The 16,444-nt window shown below is 47.8% G+C and overlaps 4 protein-coding genes across 7 annotated transcripts; 2 read left to right on the top strand and 2 right to left on the bottom strand.

Annotated features, from left to right (window-relative positions):
- Positions 1-198: 198 nt before the first annotated feature.
- LOC108086444 (uncharacterized protein DDB_G0283357) lies at positions 199-2,157 on the top strand. The gene is made up of 2 exons (XM_017183362.2): positions 199-441; positions 501-2,157. The coding sequence occupies exons 1-2, from the start codon at positions 291-293 to the stop codon at positions 1,859-1,861; spliced, it is 1,512 nt and encodes a 503-aa protein (XP_017038851.1). The 5' UTR covers positions 199-290; the 3' UTR covers positions 1,862-2,157.
- Positions 2,158-2,548: 391 nt separating this feature from the next.
- On the bottom strand, positions 2,549-10,739 carry LOC108086442. 4 transcript variants are annotated; one of them, XM_017183357.2, is made up of 20 exons: positions 10,597-10,739; positions 9,610-9,804; positions 9,113-9,460; positions 8,770-9,051; positions 8,578-8,710; positions 8,361-8,503; positions 7,990-8,176; positions 7,604-7,716; positions 7,261-7,521; positions 7,068-7,196; positions 6,175-6,954; positions 5,614-6,067; positions 5,349-5,530; positions 5,103-5,281; positions 4,904-5,043; positions 4,195-4,846; positions 3,973-4,142; positions 3,636-3,908; positions 3,369-3,556; positions 2,549-2,896 (listed from the first exon to the last, which is right to left on the bottom strand). In XM_017183357.2, exons 2-20 carry the CDS (start codon positions 9,680-9,682, stop codon positions 2,880-2,882), a joined length of 4,704 nt encoding a protein of 1,567 aa, XP_017038846.1. In that variant the 5' UTR covers positions 9,683-9,804; positions 10,597-10,739; the 3' UTR covers positions 2,549-2,879. The 4 variants fall into 4 exon arrangements, with proteins under 4 accessions (XP_017038846.1, XP_017038847.1, XP_017038845.1 ...); XM_017183358.2 differs by having other exon boundaries at positions 3,431-3,556; XM_017183356.2 differs by lacking the exon at positions 2,549-2,896 and having other exon boundaries at positions 3,334-3,556.
- Positions 3,027-3,377, top strand: LOC108086447. Its single transcript, XM_017183364.2, has 2 exons — positions 3,027-3,130; positions 3,189-3,377. Exons 1-2 carry the CDS (start codon positions 3,070-3,072, stop codon positions 3,320-3,322), a joined length of 195 nt encoding a protein of 64 aa, XP_017038853.1. The 5' UTR covers positions 3,027-3,069; the 3' UTR covers positions 3,323-3,377.
- A 1,101-nt stretch (positions 10,740-11,840) lies between the features above and the next one.
- LOC108086398 (odorant receptor 47b) lies at positions 11,841-13,454 on the bottom strand. The gene is given in 7 exon segments (XM_017183300.1): positions 11,841-11,891; positions 11,945-12,103; positions 12,231-12,438; positions 12,487-13,004; positions 13,073-13,241; positions 13,320-13,375; positions 13,377-13,454. Coding segments are annotated over 7 exon segments (1,239 nt in total).
- Positions 13,455-16,444: the final 2,990 nt, after the last annotated feature.

Below are 16,444 nucleotides of genomic sequence, written 5' to 3'. Positions count from 1 at the left end.
TAAGCTATTTGATGGCTTTTATTTATGAAAGAAAGTTACTTTATCTCCTATAGCAAGGACCTCTTTGATATTATGTATCCTTTTACTGTTTTCTCTTTAAATAGTTTGTAATCCGAATTTGTTATAGAAACAACAATAACAAATGTTTTTCCCCCTATTAAGTGACTTACAATTGTTTGTATAATGATACCTTGCAATAACCACGCTCTGGCCACACCGCGGTCAGTGTTGGAAATGGCCTGACATACACCGAATGCAAATTGGCAGCTGCAAACGCAAATTACACTAACATGATGGATGAACAGCTAATTGACGAAGTGGCCCAGCACGGGGTGATCTACAACCGGCAGAAGTACTACCTGAACGGAGGAGCCAATGGCGGAAAGTACGAGACGAAGGATGAGGCCTGGCAACTGATTGCGATGAAGCTCCGTACGGACGGTGAGAAAGAGGAGCTCCTCCGGCCAAAGTTTGTGTATAAAGTTTGTTTTCTTTTCCAGTGGACACCTGCAAGAAGCGATGGAAGTACCTGCGTGAGCGCTACGTCTCCCAACGGAAGCAGGGCGATCCGCCTGTCTACGAACACCTGTCGCGCCCCTATCTGGAGAAGATGAAGTTCCTGGACCAGCACATCCAGCCGCGCAAGTCCTATCGCCATGTGCGCAACTTCCTCACATCGCCGCATTCCGCCAACAGCTCTAGCTACAACGAGTACCAGGTGGACAAGTCGAATGGCTCCATGAACAGTGTGGCCCAGTTTGGCAGCTCCGGTCAGGGGCACCACTACCACCAACCGGACCAGCAGCATAGCATGAGTGCCCTGAGCACCGCCGCGGCTTCGGCCCTGGAGAATGTTAATGGCCAAGTAAAGATTGAGGCGGACCAGGTTTTCAAGGACTTCGCTGCAGCAGTGGCCTCGCATCAGCTCCAGCATATCTCTCAGTCTCAGATGCAACAGCAAGCGGCTGCCGTTGCGGCTGTGATGGCCGACTCTTCGCAAGGCTATCAGGATCAGTACAAGGATGGCTCTGTAGGCGTCAACGGAGCGCAGAATAGCGCCGGCAGCCTGACCTCCACATCGTCCTCGATGAAGTCGCCGCTGTCGTCGCCGCTGCAGGGAATCGGGGCTGGCACCCAACATCCTCAGCAGCAACAACTGCAGCAGCAATCGCAACAACAGTCGCCGGCATCTGGTCAGCAGCTACCGGTAGTACATTCCTCTTCCAGCGCCCCAGGCAGTAACATCAGCACCAGTTCCAACCTTCAGATGCAGCAGTCACATGTCTACAACGCCAAGGGCGACGATATGGACTCATCAGCAAGCAGCAATTTCCACATGAAGAAACCCTGTGTTCAGCTGAATGGCAGTGCACACAACCAAATGACCAGCAATGGCAGTCACTTTGGCAACGATTCGGATGACGATTCCGACGACAATAGCCATGATCTGATGGAGCCGCAGGTGTTGATGCAGCATGAGAATCACTACAGTAATTCGATGGGTATGCAGCGAGGCAATGGAAATGGAAATGGAAATAACACCAGCAGTAATAGCGGGAGCCACAACGCCAGCGGCAACAGCAACAGTCACAACAATCAGCAACAACAACAGCACCAGAATATGTTTCCGTCGAACACTGACTTCCTATTCCAGTTGTACCAGCAGTTTCCACATCAGGCCAACAGTTCACACCCCTCAAACTTCGGGAAATTCCAGGCACCGCCCAATCATCCGGGCGTGCAGCGATTGTCGGAACATCTACTGGGCGAATTGGTCACCACGGAGCTTCTCAAGATGAACAAGGAACGCAAGAAAAGTGCACAAAAGCGAATCTTAGAAATACTCTTTTTTGACGACTAAAGGGCTAGGTACTAGTTTCTGTAAATAATGTAAACTATAATTCGTAACTTATGTTAGCTGTTAGGCGTGCTACGGTTCAGCCACAATATTGAGTAGCATTGGTCCAAAATCCCACCAAGAAGGCATTTGCAAGGCTTTCTTGTCGATCGCTTTTCAATTGTGCTAGTCAAGAGCGGCAATAAGGAGGGCCCAAAAGGGGTTTCCGTATCAGCATTAATTTATTCATGTATGTTTAAGTGTGCAATGAAAGGTTTTAAATTATTCGAGAGTGTTAATTAAACTGTATGCAAAGGAATGGAAAAATGTGTTTTTCGACTAATGATAGGACTGTCCAACGCGAATAATAAGCTCCTAATTACAGAAGTATGCAGCTAGAAAGAGTTCCTAATGATATGCAAAGTTGCGTGACCCACTAAGCCAGAGAGGCTTATTTTCAGTTACGTTCAGTAGCCGCCCTGTTGCTTGATTTATTCGCCGGCCTATGACCGATCCTCCAGCTCTAACTGCAAATCCCCGCTGGCTACTGTCTGCAGCGGAAACTGCCACCGCAATTGGCAATTGGCCTGGCTCGTTAACCCTCGAGTGGCCAAGCCACTCAATGTGCCACTGCATCTGCATCTGCATCCTCCTGCACGCTGATTAATGACCGCTTTTGCATTCCCTCGGGCAGAACGAAAGTCGGCTGCGTTATGGATAAGTTTAGGCTTTATTGCGTTTCATATCTTAGCTGGTATAGAGAATAATTGTGTTTTCTGTTGTTAGGCTTAGGTAAACTATGTTAAATAGCATAAGATCATAATATTTGGATACTGGTCAGTGGTGCACTTCTTAGGCTACTTGAATATTCGAGGCTCCTCCACGCATTTAGCTAGCGTAAAGATATATCGCGTGTGGATACTTGTCGGGTTGTCTTTGATTAAATGGAGTTTAGAACCTTTAGCTTATTTACAACTAATCACAGGAGGATTGGAGTTTGGATCTCAGACCTCCTGATTGTCCTCGGACTCGGCCACCATAGTCAGACTTCGCAGCGATCTGTGAATGAAACACAAAATGGAAATGGAAATTATCAGTAATTTACATTTTAAATACAAGTCAAATGTTTCGCAAGAGAACAGCGACGAAAGATGAGTTCGAGATTCGGTTGACTGATACGGGCTATCGCCTTCACGACTTGACTTTTAGTCTGAATCCGACAGCACATCAGCATGGAATACCTACGCATCTGTCTGGCTATTTTGTTAGTCTGTTTAGTCGGTGCCCATGCAAGTGAGTCCGATTCAAAGCCGGAGATAGTGCCTAACTTGGGAGTTAACTTCTGGTTTAGTTACAGGTGATATGCCCACGTTCACTGGCCTGTGCCAGTTGCAAGGCGACTGGTGCACTACCCATTGCCAAATAGCCGGCGGACGGGATGGACTTTGCAACAAGGTGGGCCTCTGCGTCTGCAGACCCTTGTAGTCGAGTGACGGTTAGACAAATCGGAATAAAAGGCGAACATATTTACAATTGCAAACGGTGGATGGGGGCTTTTTCTGCGGATCTGTTACGGGTTGGACGGCCACTTGCCTGGAACGCTCGAAGAGCGAGGGATCCGTGTAGATGGGCTCGCTGGGATCCTCGAACTGGTGGCCACTCTGTGCTGCACTACGCATGGGATTTATCACCGGCAGCTGGCACATGCGCGCCAAGTTTCTGTAAAGACATTAGGCACCCCATAAGTGGACCGGTTGGCGATTGACGACGACTCGACTGGCCGCCTGCCTTTCCTCACCCCGTGGCAAACGTCTTGTGTAATGAGCCGCCGAACATGGACATGTTGGTGCGAAAAGCGTTTGAGGCCCGATTCGATGCGCTCTGATTGGCTCCGCCCCCAGTTCCTCCTCCTCCGCCGCCTCCTCCACCTCCTCCTCCGTTCAGGTTGGGCATGTGTCCGATCTCGGTGAACCGCTCATGGGTGCGTATGGAGGAATGGGAGTGTCCGAGCGAATGGATCGGGGAGTGCCTGTCCACCAGTCGATTCTTTGAGATGGATTTCCAGTAGCGCCTGCAAATATATCTCCAATTAGCATCGATCTTTGGATTAGATTGGGTTCTTAAGCACTCCCTACCTGTAGCCTAGACCCGCCACCAGCGTAATGCTGAACAGCAGGATCATTAGGAGAATAATGGCTGTGATTAGCCCGTGATACTCGGCGGGAGTCATGCACACAGTTTCCACGGGGGCCACCAGCTTGCGGGGATACGACTCCTTCTCTATTTCCTCCCGGGTTTCAAACACCTAAAGCAGATTTGTTACATTCTGTGGATCGTTCTCTTTACTCACTAATCACCTCAATCATTTCCCGCACTTGCTCGGGTTCCTCGTTCTCCTTGGCCTTCTCACCCGATTGAGTCTCATTTAAAGGAGCCTGTCCCAAAGTTGCACTTACAGTGGTGCTGTTGACCACGGTGACTTCGTCTGAGTTGGAAGCCTCCAGTTGTCTACTGCCCTCCAGAGCCAGTGCCTCCGGTTCGGGTTCCTCTGTGGTGTTAAGCGATCTTCGCCGGCGGCCAAAGGAAGGTTCCTGGCGACCCGCTGGCCCGGGACAATAAGCCGGCTGGCATCCTTCGCGACAAGAGCGAACGGTAGCCTCAAAGACCAGGAAGTTTGACTCGGGTATCTTAAAGGCATTGAAGCGGGCTTCCAGAGTGTCACCATCGCGCAGTTTGTCCAACTCAGGGAATACAAACGGATCCACAGGGCAACCGAATCTGTCAATCAACTGGATGCTGCGTCCGGAATAGGGATCCCTGGCCACCACATTGGTGGCGAAGATGTCTGTCACATGGTTGTAGCCATCCTGCGCCTCCAACCGGAAGGTCAGAGGATCACCCACTGCAATGGTGGTGGTGGGTCTTCCCTGATACAAAATACTCAAGCGAACCTTGGAACTCAAAGTATTTTCAGCTGGTAAGTATTCGATGGGAATGGGACTACCAGATCTGCAAGTAAAAAGTGTGAGTGGGAAAAAGTCGGAGAAAATTTGGAATCCGTATTACCCTGCTCCTATATAACCGGAGCTAACCACCGCCTCTCCCGGACCACGGAAAATACAAGTCAGATTGTAGCGCTTATCCCTGCTCGTCTGCACATTGTCCGAGAATTGAACCACTACAATGTTGGTCAAGGTATCGCCATACTGAAAAATACATTTTTAATGAATTTTTTTCCAGCTTTCCAAGTGGTTAGGTCACTTACCCGCTGAGTTCCACAGTCGGGATAACCCTGAGGTCCACTGAGCCTCAATACGTTGACAGTGCCTCCATTCCCACGGAAGAAGCAGCGATCATAGAATCCATAAGTATAAATCCGCCCCAAGAAACCCTCCGGTGTGCGAATGGTGAACTCCATGCCCTCCTCATTACAGGTTTGTGTCACTAGATTATACATTATGCATTTTATTTAATTAAGATACATGATCATTTCAGCCAGCTCTCCACCCACCGTCCATGCACTCGCCATCACTGCGTCCGATGCTGCGCTCGTAGAAATCATAGTTGGAGGCGTCGAAGGTGCCCGGATCGTGGATGTCCAGCTCCCGCGAATCTCTGTCGCTCAGCTCACAGTTTGGCGACTCGCGATCCCGATCCCTATCTCTGTCCTCGTAGCTGGAGGCGGCCGAGTCTCTGCAAATTGAAATTTGCAATGTGAATTTGTAGCGTTTCGTGTAGCGCTTATCTTGTATCTGCATCCCCCTTTCCCCACCCACCTATAGTTGAAGCTGCGGCACACGAAGTCCCGGCTCTCGATGCACTCCCGCTCGCATTGGATGAGACTCGGAACGATCAGAGCTCGTCGCACAAAGTGGCGACGCATCTTGTGCCGCGCGGCAATCTGCTTGAAGTTGTCGCTCTCCTCGCACCGTGTGATCGGAGGTCGGGGACCCGAGCTCACCCCCACTCCCACACCCACATGACCTCCACCTCCTCCGTAAGCGGTGGGTGGATGGGAGAGACCTAATCCGGGGAGGGGCAGAGGACGATCGTCCAGACCATTACCGCCGTAGGGTCGATTGAAGGGACTATCGTAGCGTCCGTAGGGACCACCGCTTGGAGGTCTTCTTCCCGGCGGACCGTCGTACTCCCGATCGTAGGGTCCATACCTATCTCCATATCTCTCCTCATAGTCGTAATCATAGAAAGGAGGTGGCGGACGTTCCAGGCCTAATTAAGTACACTAGTTAGCATTGATCTACTTCTATCTTTACTTGCCACCAAATGGGTTACGGGTTACGAGTGGTAGTTGGTTAGTCCCGTTCCGAAGTACTTACCCGGTCGCCTGCCAATATCATTGGGTCCCGGACGATTGCCGTACTTGTAGATGTCAATGGGATAGCGATCGTTACCTACCGGAAACCGGTTTGGAGTAGAGGCGTACTTGCTAGCACTTCCCGTTGGAGCAATTGGGGCCGGGGGGTATCTTTTCGCAGAGTCGGGTTCTGGTCTCCTGGCACTGTGTACGATGTCATCGTATCTGCCCGGTGGACCACGTGAGTCGGGCAAGTACGGATACCTCGGACCATCCAGGGACGAAGGTCTGTACCTTCTGTCCGGGAAAATGCTATCCGGGGCATCTCTTCCCGTGTAACCGCCCACAGGATCTCGTTCGCGACCAGGTGGAAAACGCGATGCAGGGTAGCGACTGTCGTATCTGTTTTCCCCGTAGCGTCCACCTCCGTATCCGTACGGCCGGAAGGGAGCATCATCATCCGTGGGATAGGGTCGAGTGTGGGGCAGGTCACTGGGGAGGCTATTGTCGTTGATTCCGGGATAGGGCAGTGGGCGGTAAGGCAATCTATCGCGATCTCGATCCCTCTCCCTGTCCGGATATCGTCGATCCCCGTATCTGTCCGCATAACGCTCCGGTGGATAGGTGTCCGGATAGCGATCCCTGTCGCCAGCTCCTGGATAACGATCCCGGTCGCCGGGATAGCGATCTCTATCCATTGGATAGCGATCTCGATCAGCGCTTGGATAACGATCCCGATCTCGATCCCTTTCCCGGTCGCGGTCTCTATCGCCATTGGCAGCCGGACCACCTGGGTACCGATCTGGCGTGGGGTTAGTGAATTAGTTGTCAGTAGAATTAGCAATAAGTGAGCTTATTTTATAGTTGTGACATTAAGGGTTATAAGGGCTTATCAAGTTATCCAACTCAACTTACCATAATCATCGGGGAAACGATCATACGGTCTGCCATAGCCCATTCCATCTCCGCCGGCGGGATATCGGGAGCCATAACGATCTGGCGGGTAGCGATCTCTGTCGCGATCTCCGCCATAAGGATTGCGATCTGTTCGGGGTTAAAGTGGGTATTAAAAGCTAATTTAGAGATCATAAAGTGCAGCACCACCTACCATATTCGTTGCTCGCAAAGTCCGGATAACGATCGTATGGCCGGCCATAGTCGACGCCCTCGCCTGTCGGCAGTCGAGAGCCGCCAGAACCCGTTCCCCCGTGCGATCCTCCTCCGCCGGCTGAACCGCCTGACCCGTAGCGGTCGTCGTGCTTGTTAGGCTGTCTCCAGTTGCTGCCCGACTGATCCCCGGGTCGCTTGCCATCGCCACTGACTCCGTGGCCACCGCCATCGCCGTCGGCGCCTCCGCCCACCACGTTCACTGCGGATAGAAACAAGTACCACAACCAGCAGCAAAGTCAGGGATTACTGGTCCGCTATTAGCACCTCCTCTTGCAACTTACACATTAGATTCTCGTAGTAATCATAATCAGCATCGTATATAATGCGCATGCCGTCCTTTTGATTGTACCGACTCAGGCGACAAGTACGAAAACGATCGCTGTACACAGCAGACCTGTAATTTGCGAGAGGATAGAGTGGTTTCGTTAGTGAGGCAGTAGGAGAACCAGAACGATTAAGTGGATTAAGGACAACGAAGATGGGAATACCCTAAAAATTATAATATAATATATAATATAATATATATAGTTATAAAGGTTTAATGGATTCAACATCTTTGTAAGTCTACATTTCTACTTTTCCCTTAAAGCTATGGGATCAGCCAGCGAAAGTATCTTGTGTTAGGGTATCGAAACTAGAATCAAGACAACGGCAACTGAAAACGCACCTGCATTGGAAGCTCGTCTGGCGAAGACACTCGTCGAGGCACTCGCTCAGCGAACGGCCGGTGATCTCGGAGTGAAACTCACCGCCCAGCCTGGAGTTGCGGTACCGCTGGAATGCCGTATCTGGCCGCCGGCCGCTGGAGAAGAGGTGCGAGGTGACTGAGTTATCTGGATAATCGTTGGCTCGTTCTGCAACGGGAAAACAACATAGTATAGTACAGTATATAGTTGGTGGTTGGGGTAATAGAAGTCGAATGTGGATGTGGATGTGGATGTGGATGCGACCGTTGTGATGGGATGCACCACTGTAATCTTGTTGTCGCTGTTGACTTTTCTCGGCTCACACGAGAGGGTCTTTACGGTAGCCACTTACGATTATCGAGGCACACGAGATCGTAGAAATGGTGTGTGGGACTGGAGCTGATGCTAATGTCATCCTTCTGCGAGATGGAGTCCTCCTCCGAGAGGATGCACTGTTTGCTCTGGTCGTCAAACTCCACGGATCGGCAGAAGTATCTGTGGGATTGCGGTTTGTGTGTGCAATTAGCTAAAGCGTCGCTGAAAATAGAGCTATTAGCCGCAGTACTTACTTCTCGGCCCGCAGGCACATGGTCTGGCACTCCTCCAGCGTCATGTTATTGAATATGTCCACCTCGAAGGGGCCACCCAGGCGTTTGTTCTCCTCCTTGACAAAAACAGCCAGTCCATCGCAACGCCGCTCGGCTAATCAATGGTTCCCGGGGGTTGAATTAAGTCATTTGGACTGTGTGCTTTGGACTTACCATTCAGGCAGGTGTTCTCCAGGTAATCGGAGTTGGGATCATCTTCCATTAGTTCTGGGTGAGTGCGCCGGGTGAATCTGCTCAGCGTGCAGGATCGCATTGTGGAATCGAAGTTTGCCGATCGACAAACGAAGGAGAACTCATTCAAGCACTTATCCTCACAATCCGAGCGATTTGCAGCAGTTATCTCCTTGATGTCACTGATGGGCAGCTTTAGTTTCTTGCGAGGATGCCTTTCGAATACATATCTTCTGCTGGGACATTCCCTCTCCGGGCGACTCGCTAAAGAAGGGAGAAGATATTCACAAACTGGAATGTTTTAAAGGTTTTTTAAATCCCTTACAAGTCAGACATATTTCATTGAAGTGCACACTGTTGGGAACCAGCATCAGACTTCCAATTCCCTCGGGTCCAGCCTGCTCGGAGGTCAAATAGCACAGGGATTCTTCGTACTCAGAATTGCCTCCAAAGGAGGTGATTCGACTGCCTGGTTGGAAATCAAAACTGGTGCAGGTTCGCACCAGATTATTGGATCCGGAACGGTCCCGAAGACACAAGTCCTGGCACTTCTCCAGCACCCGGAACGGTGGTGCCGTATCCCTCACCACATCGTCATCATAACCCTGAAGTTGCTGGTTCGGCAATCTTTCATAGAGCACTCGACCCAAGCCATTTTTGCAGGTTGTTTGACCTGCGCGTGAACGATTTTATAGTATAAGATCCCTCTGCTGTTAATTATTACATCTTCTTCCAATTTAGAATATATTATTGTAAGATGGCTTAACAAATTTCTTCAGTACAATAAAATGTTTTAATGTTTTATGTTAAACTTGAACTTACCATTAATTTCGCTAAGACTTAGACTGACCAGTAGGGCCGTCAGCAGCAGGTGTAATCCCTTTTTGGGTTTCATTGTCCACGATCCACTGTGATTCAATTTAAAATTACTTCGAAAGGTGGTTCCTAGCTTGATCGCGGCATTATTAGCCGCAACCTGGTGGCTTTCTGGTGTCGAAACTATTGCGTGCTGTTTAACTGGAATCAGAATTCGTGGTTAGTCCCGCTGGTTTATCCGACATGATCTAATTAGTTCATTGGCTGACAAAATGACATGAAATATGCGACCTCAATACGGAGAATTTCCCCGCGGCGAGAAGTGTGGCGGCGGGTGGAAAATGGGAAAATCACATGAATAGTTAAATATATTTCTGCCTTTCTGCCGCCATAATGTGCACAATGCGTAACGTGAATTTGGATCATTAAACGAAAATCTAGCCTAGCTACGTGTCGCTCGACTCATATCGATCCGCAACTCCGGATGTCGCTTCCGGCTTATTGTCCACTCAACTCTTTATGCTCTCCGCCCAACCGCCGCACAAAAGCCGAAAGAGTTTTGGGGAAACGTTAGCTATTGACCTCAAGTGGTGGCTGTACTTGGAAAGTGTCGCGTTTAAATTTAAAAAGCTCACCTAGAATTGTGAAATTATGTATGGATAGTTATAAAGGAAAAGAGGATACTAAAGGATAATGAAACTTTGAATATGCATTGAACCGAATATTATTTTATGCTATATGTCCTTTATCCTTTATCATTTTTGATATTCACTATTCACTTTTTTTATCCTTGATGATCCTGTAGTTTTTGGAACACAACCAACTATGGAATAACATATACTGGTATTCCACTTTCGGGAAAATTAAATGTCCTTGGATACAAAAAACATTAATACAGTTTATAGAGTTCCAAAAATTTCTTTAAATTTCAGAAATTCAATCACATGTAAATTTATGTTTGCTTTTCAAGAACCACTTAATTAATTTAAATACCGTTTATGGTTTCAAGGATATCCCTTGAGTAATGGGATATAATATGATAGATTTGAAGCGATTATGTGGGCAGATGCTTATTTGGGGACCGAACCCGACCGATCGTTAGAATATGGCGCGACAAACTGAATTGGAGAACCCAACTTGGCCGCTGGTCTGCAGTTGGATCGGTGGTTGGACCATTACGATTACCATTACCATCGCGATTGCCAATGCGATTAACATTAGCGGGGGCAGCGGCAGTGGCAGCGACTCCATGGCAACAATGGTCGAAAAGGGGAATTAATTAGATGTGGAGACAGCAACAAAGAGCCATGGACACAATGTTCTAAATGCTCGTACGTGGATTGCCATTCAAATGTTAATCAGTGCGGCGAGCAGACCGGAGTTGACAAAAGCCCACCCCCAACGAACCGCCGGCCAACCACCCACTCCATCCTCCAAATTGGGGAGTCGCCGACTTACAGAAAAAAAGTTGGATTGATCTTTAATTTAATTTTAAAATCATTTAACTCGATCCCAGAGTATGAAATAAATTCTTGATTAATAAAAGCATTAATAAAACATTATAATATAATATGTATAATAAAACAATCTATAATTTTAAGCGTGAAAAGGTTGGAACTTTATGTCACCCTTGAGACAGTAAGAACCAAGTATAGAATATATATTAAAGAAAAAAAATGAGTATCATATTTTTTCTCAGTGCAGTAGTACACGCACCCGGGAATTGGGTGTGTTGTTGAAGTTTTTAAAAGTGGTGGAGCTTTTCGTTCTGGCCGAATGTGCACATGGCACATAATGACATTTCGGCCGGTCAACGTTTCATGGACACGGGCGACTTTCCCACTTCCCACTTGTGAAGGGCATGGAGCAGCATCACCTAGTGTCCCCCAAGTGGACAACTCCAAATGTTAAATACCAAGCGAATACTAAACGATCGCCGCTCTTCATTGTCTGGCATTCGGCGTTTGGCGTTTGGGTCAGATCATGACAATGCGTGTCACGTCTGAATAAGTTCGAGGCTGGCTCCAGAGGCAGTGCATCGCGGACTCCTCCTCTGCACTTTGCAGCTGGGCAGCTCCACCTGTCGCCGCTGGGTGTGCGTGGCCCGTCCCCATTGTTAATGATGCCCCACGAGAGTGTCGTTTGGGCGCGGCGACAACCTAAACGAGCCATGCAAATGCAAATGCAAATGCCCAGAAAGAGTTCAACTTTTATTTTCACAAGCTACAAGCTACGAACTACATTGATTCCTGCATCAGGGCCAGCAAGCGATAGCAGTTCTTTAGAACCTAATAAGTAGTTAATTAGTTTTGCAACTAGTTAATTGGTTTTATGTCCTTACTAGCATGTAGGTTCCCAGGGTGAAGGGCAAAAAGGGTTCGGCCACATACATCAACGGTTTCTGGGCTCGCATGATCACAAATGATATGTCCCTTTGGATTTCTGGAGCCTTCGTGTGCCAGTCATTTATATCAAAAGCAGCCTGAGCAACTTCCAAAGACTGTAAAAGATAGTAAAAGTTTAAGCTCATCTAAAAATTGCCATCTTTAGATCAGTAAAACAAAGTTTTTACCCACTCATTTATGAACTTATTTGAAGATCAATGTTCAAACGTAGTAAATCCCTACCTGTGTATAAACCAAAGTGCCTGAGATGCACCAAAGCGACAATTGGGTGAACGCCACCACCATAAGAAGCACAAATTTAGCTGCCATTTTGGGATCCACAGCCGCCGTAGCCATTGTCTCAAAAGCGGATATAGAAATCAGTGAGAAGCTGGATATCATTTGGGCATTGAAGGCGCCATTATAAGCATTATTGGCTTTCTCGAGCAGTCTACAAAACATACTCGATAGTCCTGGTATTAAGACAAAAGAAACTCACTTGATGATGTGCTGATGGTAACGAACCACCTTGCAGAATTCCTCGTGGAACCGGGCATCACTGACCCTCATTTCACCCAGTTTCCGCATCTCGATGCACAGCAGCTTGAGATTGAGGGCAGTCTGCAGAAAAGTGGAAATACCCACCATGTCGATCATGAGGATGCTCATAAGGTTGTGCTGCGAGGTAACACTCATCCAGATGTAGAGGGCCCAGAACTTATTGGGATGCAGGTCCATTCGGTGCCATTGAAAGGGCCAAACGGAGTGGAAGGGCAGCTTGCCCTCGCTAATCAAAGGTTGCAGAAAGATGGCCGCACTAAAGAAGTTGACCAAGCAGAAACAATTCATATATAGCCCCGATTCTACCAAGTAACTCAGCCTCTGCCAGCCCAAAACCTCCTCATCGTTATTATGGGGCCTCAGTTCGCGATTGTAGTAGTCAAAATCGTAAATAAGTTCATCGATCTTGTCGCAGCGCAAATGCACGTAGAATATCTTGGTGAAAACAAGAGCCATCTGTCAGTTGGAGAGTTCCATTAGTTTTGTGCCCGTTGAGTGGGTGGTGAATCAGAGTAGAATCTCACCCCCGAAATCCACACCAGGTCGTCGCCCATATCGATCGCATTCTTGGTTTCCGGCAGGGCAAAAATCATGGTCCACAATATGTTCATTATGTTGCACAGAATGAACAGGTTGATCCACCGGTAAAGAGGCAAGCTGGCCAGCTTCTTGTTGGGATACGAGCACAGCAAACTGTGGGTGTGCAAAGAGCAAAAAGTGGATTACAAAGATTAGGAAAGATGGATGAATAGGTGATGCAACACCACTCACCTCAGGGCGGCGCGAACGTAGTTGAGTGCGAGGCGTGGGATGAGGCCAGGAGTCTCCCTGGCGGCTTACTCCCCGGAACTCGTCGAAGAACCGCCGCAAGAGGCCAAGATTTGATTGATAACCCAAGTCAGCCATTCCTATAAACTGTTCCCTGGATTGGCGGCCAGCTCCTTTTATACAAGAAGGCCCCAAGGGCCTAATTACAATGTTTATAAGCAATTGTTTTGCTGGCAACGCCCACCAAGTTGATTTCCTCAAATGATTGCATTGAGAACATGTGCTGCAAATCGCACTGCTTTGATCGATTTCCACTGACACATCGGATGATATGTGGTTTGATTGTTTGACGGTTTGATTGTTTGATGGTTTGATGGACCTTTCGGTCACTCTGTATGGCGTTCAATGAACCCGACTCTAAATTCGCGTGACTCGGGCGCTCTATTAGATCATCAGCATCATTAAGAACAATGTATAATATATCGCATAAATGCCAGGCTTCTGTTTATTCACAGTTTTTGAAGCGTATAGCAAAACATGATCACCGCAAAGTGATCCCCACTCCATCCAGCCAACCAAATAGTCGCGATGGGCTGGGTTCAATCAACCTGGATCATAAACTTCCTGTGGCGCGTCACCTCCATGGACCACCATCCGCATAAGTAAACTGTGCAGAATGAGTTATGTCTTAATCAGGATCCCCACGGGGCTCCTCGGAGACATCGATATGTTATAAATCCAGTTCCAGTTCGCTATTCAAATTTCCACCAGCACACTTTCCGTCATAATCCCGTGGGCTGGATCGAGATTCGTTTACTGGTTCTGGTGTCTGGACATCCGCTTCCATGGCAACATGCATGCATATGCCATTTATTAACCGACGATGTCGGATGGTTGGACATGGGCATTTAGCAAGGCCATTGGAATCAATCTGGGATTAGACGAGAGACGAGTCGATGGAGTCCAGGAGCACGAGTCAACAGCCCCGTCCAAATTGATGGGTTGTTTGGCTTGGCGTCCGTAATGCTTGTAACAAAGTGTGTTTTATTGTAACCCACGGACTAACCATATAATGGCTCCATAATGGGCCGGCCATTAAAACAAATTGATATCAATTTCGAAACAATATGTGCACAAGTTGCGTCGATGACTCCGCGCCTCGTCATTGCACTCCCATGGCCATAGCCATTCCATCTCCCAACCCATCCCAACCCATTCCATTGGAGAAGCCAGAAGCGATTGTAGCCACATGCAGCACCTCATCCACAGTTGAATAGTTGAATCGCATCGTGGATGGGGATAGTGGTGCTGCAGCAGTAACAGTATAGACCAGTTCCGAGTTGGCAAAGCGCCGTTTGATGCTCTAATTTATACAGCATACTGATGAGTTGACCGCTGTTCTGGAATTGTTCTCCTACGGGTTTGGGTTTCAGTTTGGGTTCGGTTCGGTTCGGTTCGCTTTGGATTGCCATGGACTGCTTCGCTCTGGTCACGAAAAACACTGCAGATCGGAGCACACCTGACCAGACAAATAAACGCAGACACAGACTCACACACAAGATCGCTAACTCCTCGCCCAGAAATGGAAATATTGTAGAATCGTAGCGGTTAGCGTTTAATTGAAATGCATTTGGCTTGTTGGCCGTCAATCAACCATCGCGATGGATGGATAGGCCCCGGAACTCGGCCTCTGAAAGCCCGAAGGGTAATATAGCTATGGGATCTTGACCAGGATGCACACGCAACCCCATGGCGCTGTCATACGCCACTTTGCCAGGCCATCAAATCCACATCCAAATATTGCCACACGCAATGGGGATTCTGGCTAATGACTCAGTCGCCTGCCAGGACTTTAATTATTCAATCCGAGCAAGGAGAGTAATAACAATTATCAGCGTGTTACTCTTAATTGCCTCTGATTGACACCTGATTTTAATGGCCAGTAAAAGAGGTTTTAAGCAAGTAAAAAAAACATAAGTACATCCCATAAGGATTTTATGTGATGGAAATTCTAAACTTAAACATACTTGTCCATTAATTTCTATTGCGTTCATTAAACTTTACGAGCCATTAAAAATCACTTGCTGAAAATGGTAGCCATATAGATTATGGTTTGACACCTGATTTTTAATTACCCATTAAAGAGCACGAGAGCAAAGGAGCCGAGAAGTAATTATAAATGCTATGACGGGAAAAACGCGTGATGTGCATTCATTAATTTCCAGTTCGAGTGATTAAATGCTTGTCGCTCCCCTTTTAGAAATCTAGGAATCATGTGCACATTTTATTAAACAATCCTCAAAGAAACCTACTTTAGCTTACATAAAATATTGTAATTAATTCAGGCTTTAATGTGAACAAGTTGGATGATATAGGGATGCAGAGATCTCGGTCAGTGGGCAGCTTAAGTAACTACCAAATCCCCAGAGCGGGAATCACCATCGCATCCTCCATTAACCGTTATGGACTCGGGTTTCGATGTGGACCAAGTTCAATGAGCGCATTTTCATGTTTATTGCAGAAGCAATTGGTAATAAGTGCGCGACCGCAGACGTGGAGAAAAAAGAACACATTTCTCAATAGTTATTTATGAATACAATTGCAAGTTTGTTTAGCTCGTCCGCACACTCCACTCCGCCGCCACTGGCGTATCAATAACTAGCCAACATGGGGAATAATGTTGGCCAGAGGGAGCTGTAAGTCAGAGGAGGAGCTCCGCAATCCTGGTGCACAGGGAAATATTTATACAAATAATAAACTCCAACTCATTACTGAAAGTGATAAATAAGTTACGGAGATTAGTAGACTCAATTGCCTTTAGGAACAAAAGAAGAGGTTTCCCTTTAGAGAAGAAGATACGAATACACTCTTTCTCAACTATATATGATTTTTTCTTAGTGTACTCATCCCAGACGTGAACTGGTTTCCCAGTTTTCCAGCAGCAGCAGCCACAGATCAGACGACTCACCGCTGCACCGCCGGCGATCTAGAGACGTGTGCCCAAAGTTTGCATAAGTTGGACCTCAACATGGATGTGGACATGGACAACGACATGGACGAGGACCGGGCTGTGGATGTGCATGTGGTCCTGAACCGGGACCTGGACCTGGACCTGAATCTGAACCTGG

The sequence above is a fragment of the Drosophila ficusphila genome, unplaced genomic scaffold (genome assembly GCF_018152265.1).
Source record: "Drosophila ficusphila isolate 14025-0441.05 unplaced genomic scaffold, ASM1815226v1 contig_414, whole genome shotgun sequence".
Taxonomy (NCBI): domain Eukaryota; kingdom Metazoa; phylum Arthropoda; class Insecta; order Diptera; family Drosophilidae; genus Drosophila; species Drosophila ficusphila.
This window is presented reverse-complemented; position numbering and strand designations above follow the sequence as displayed.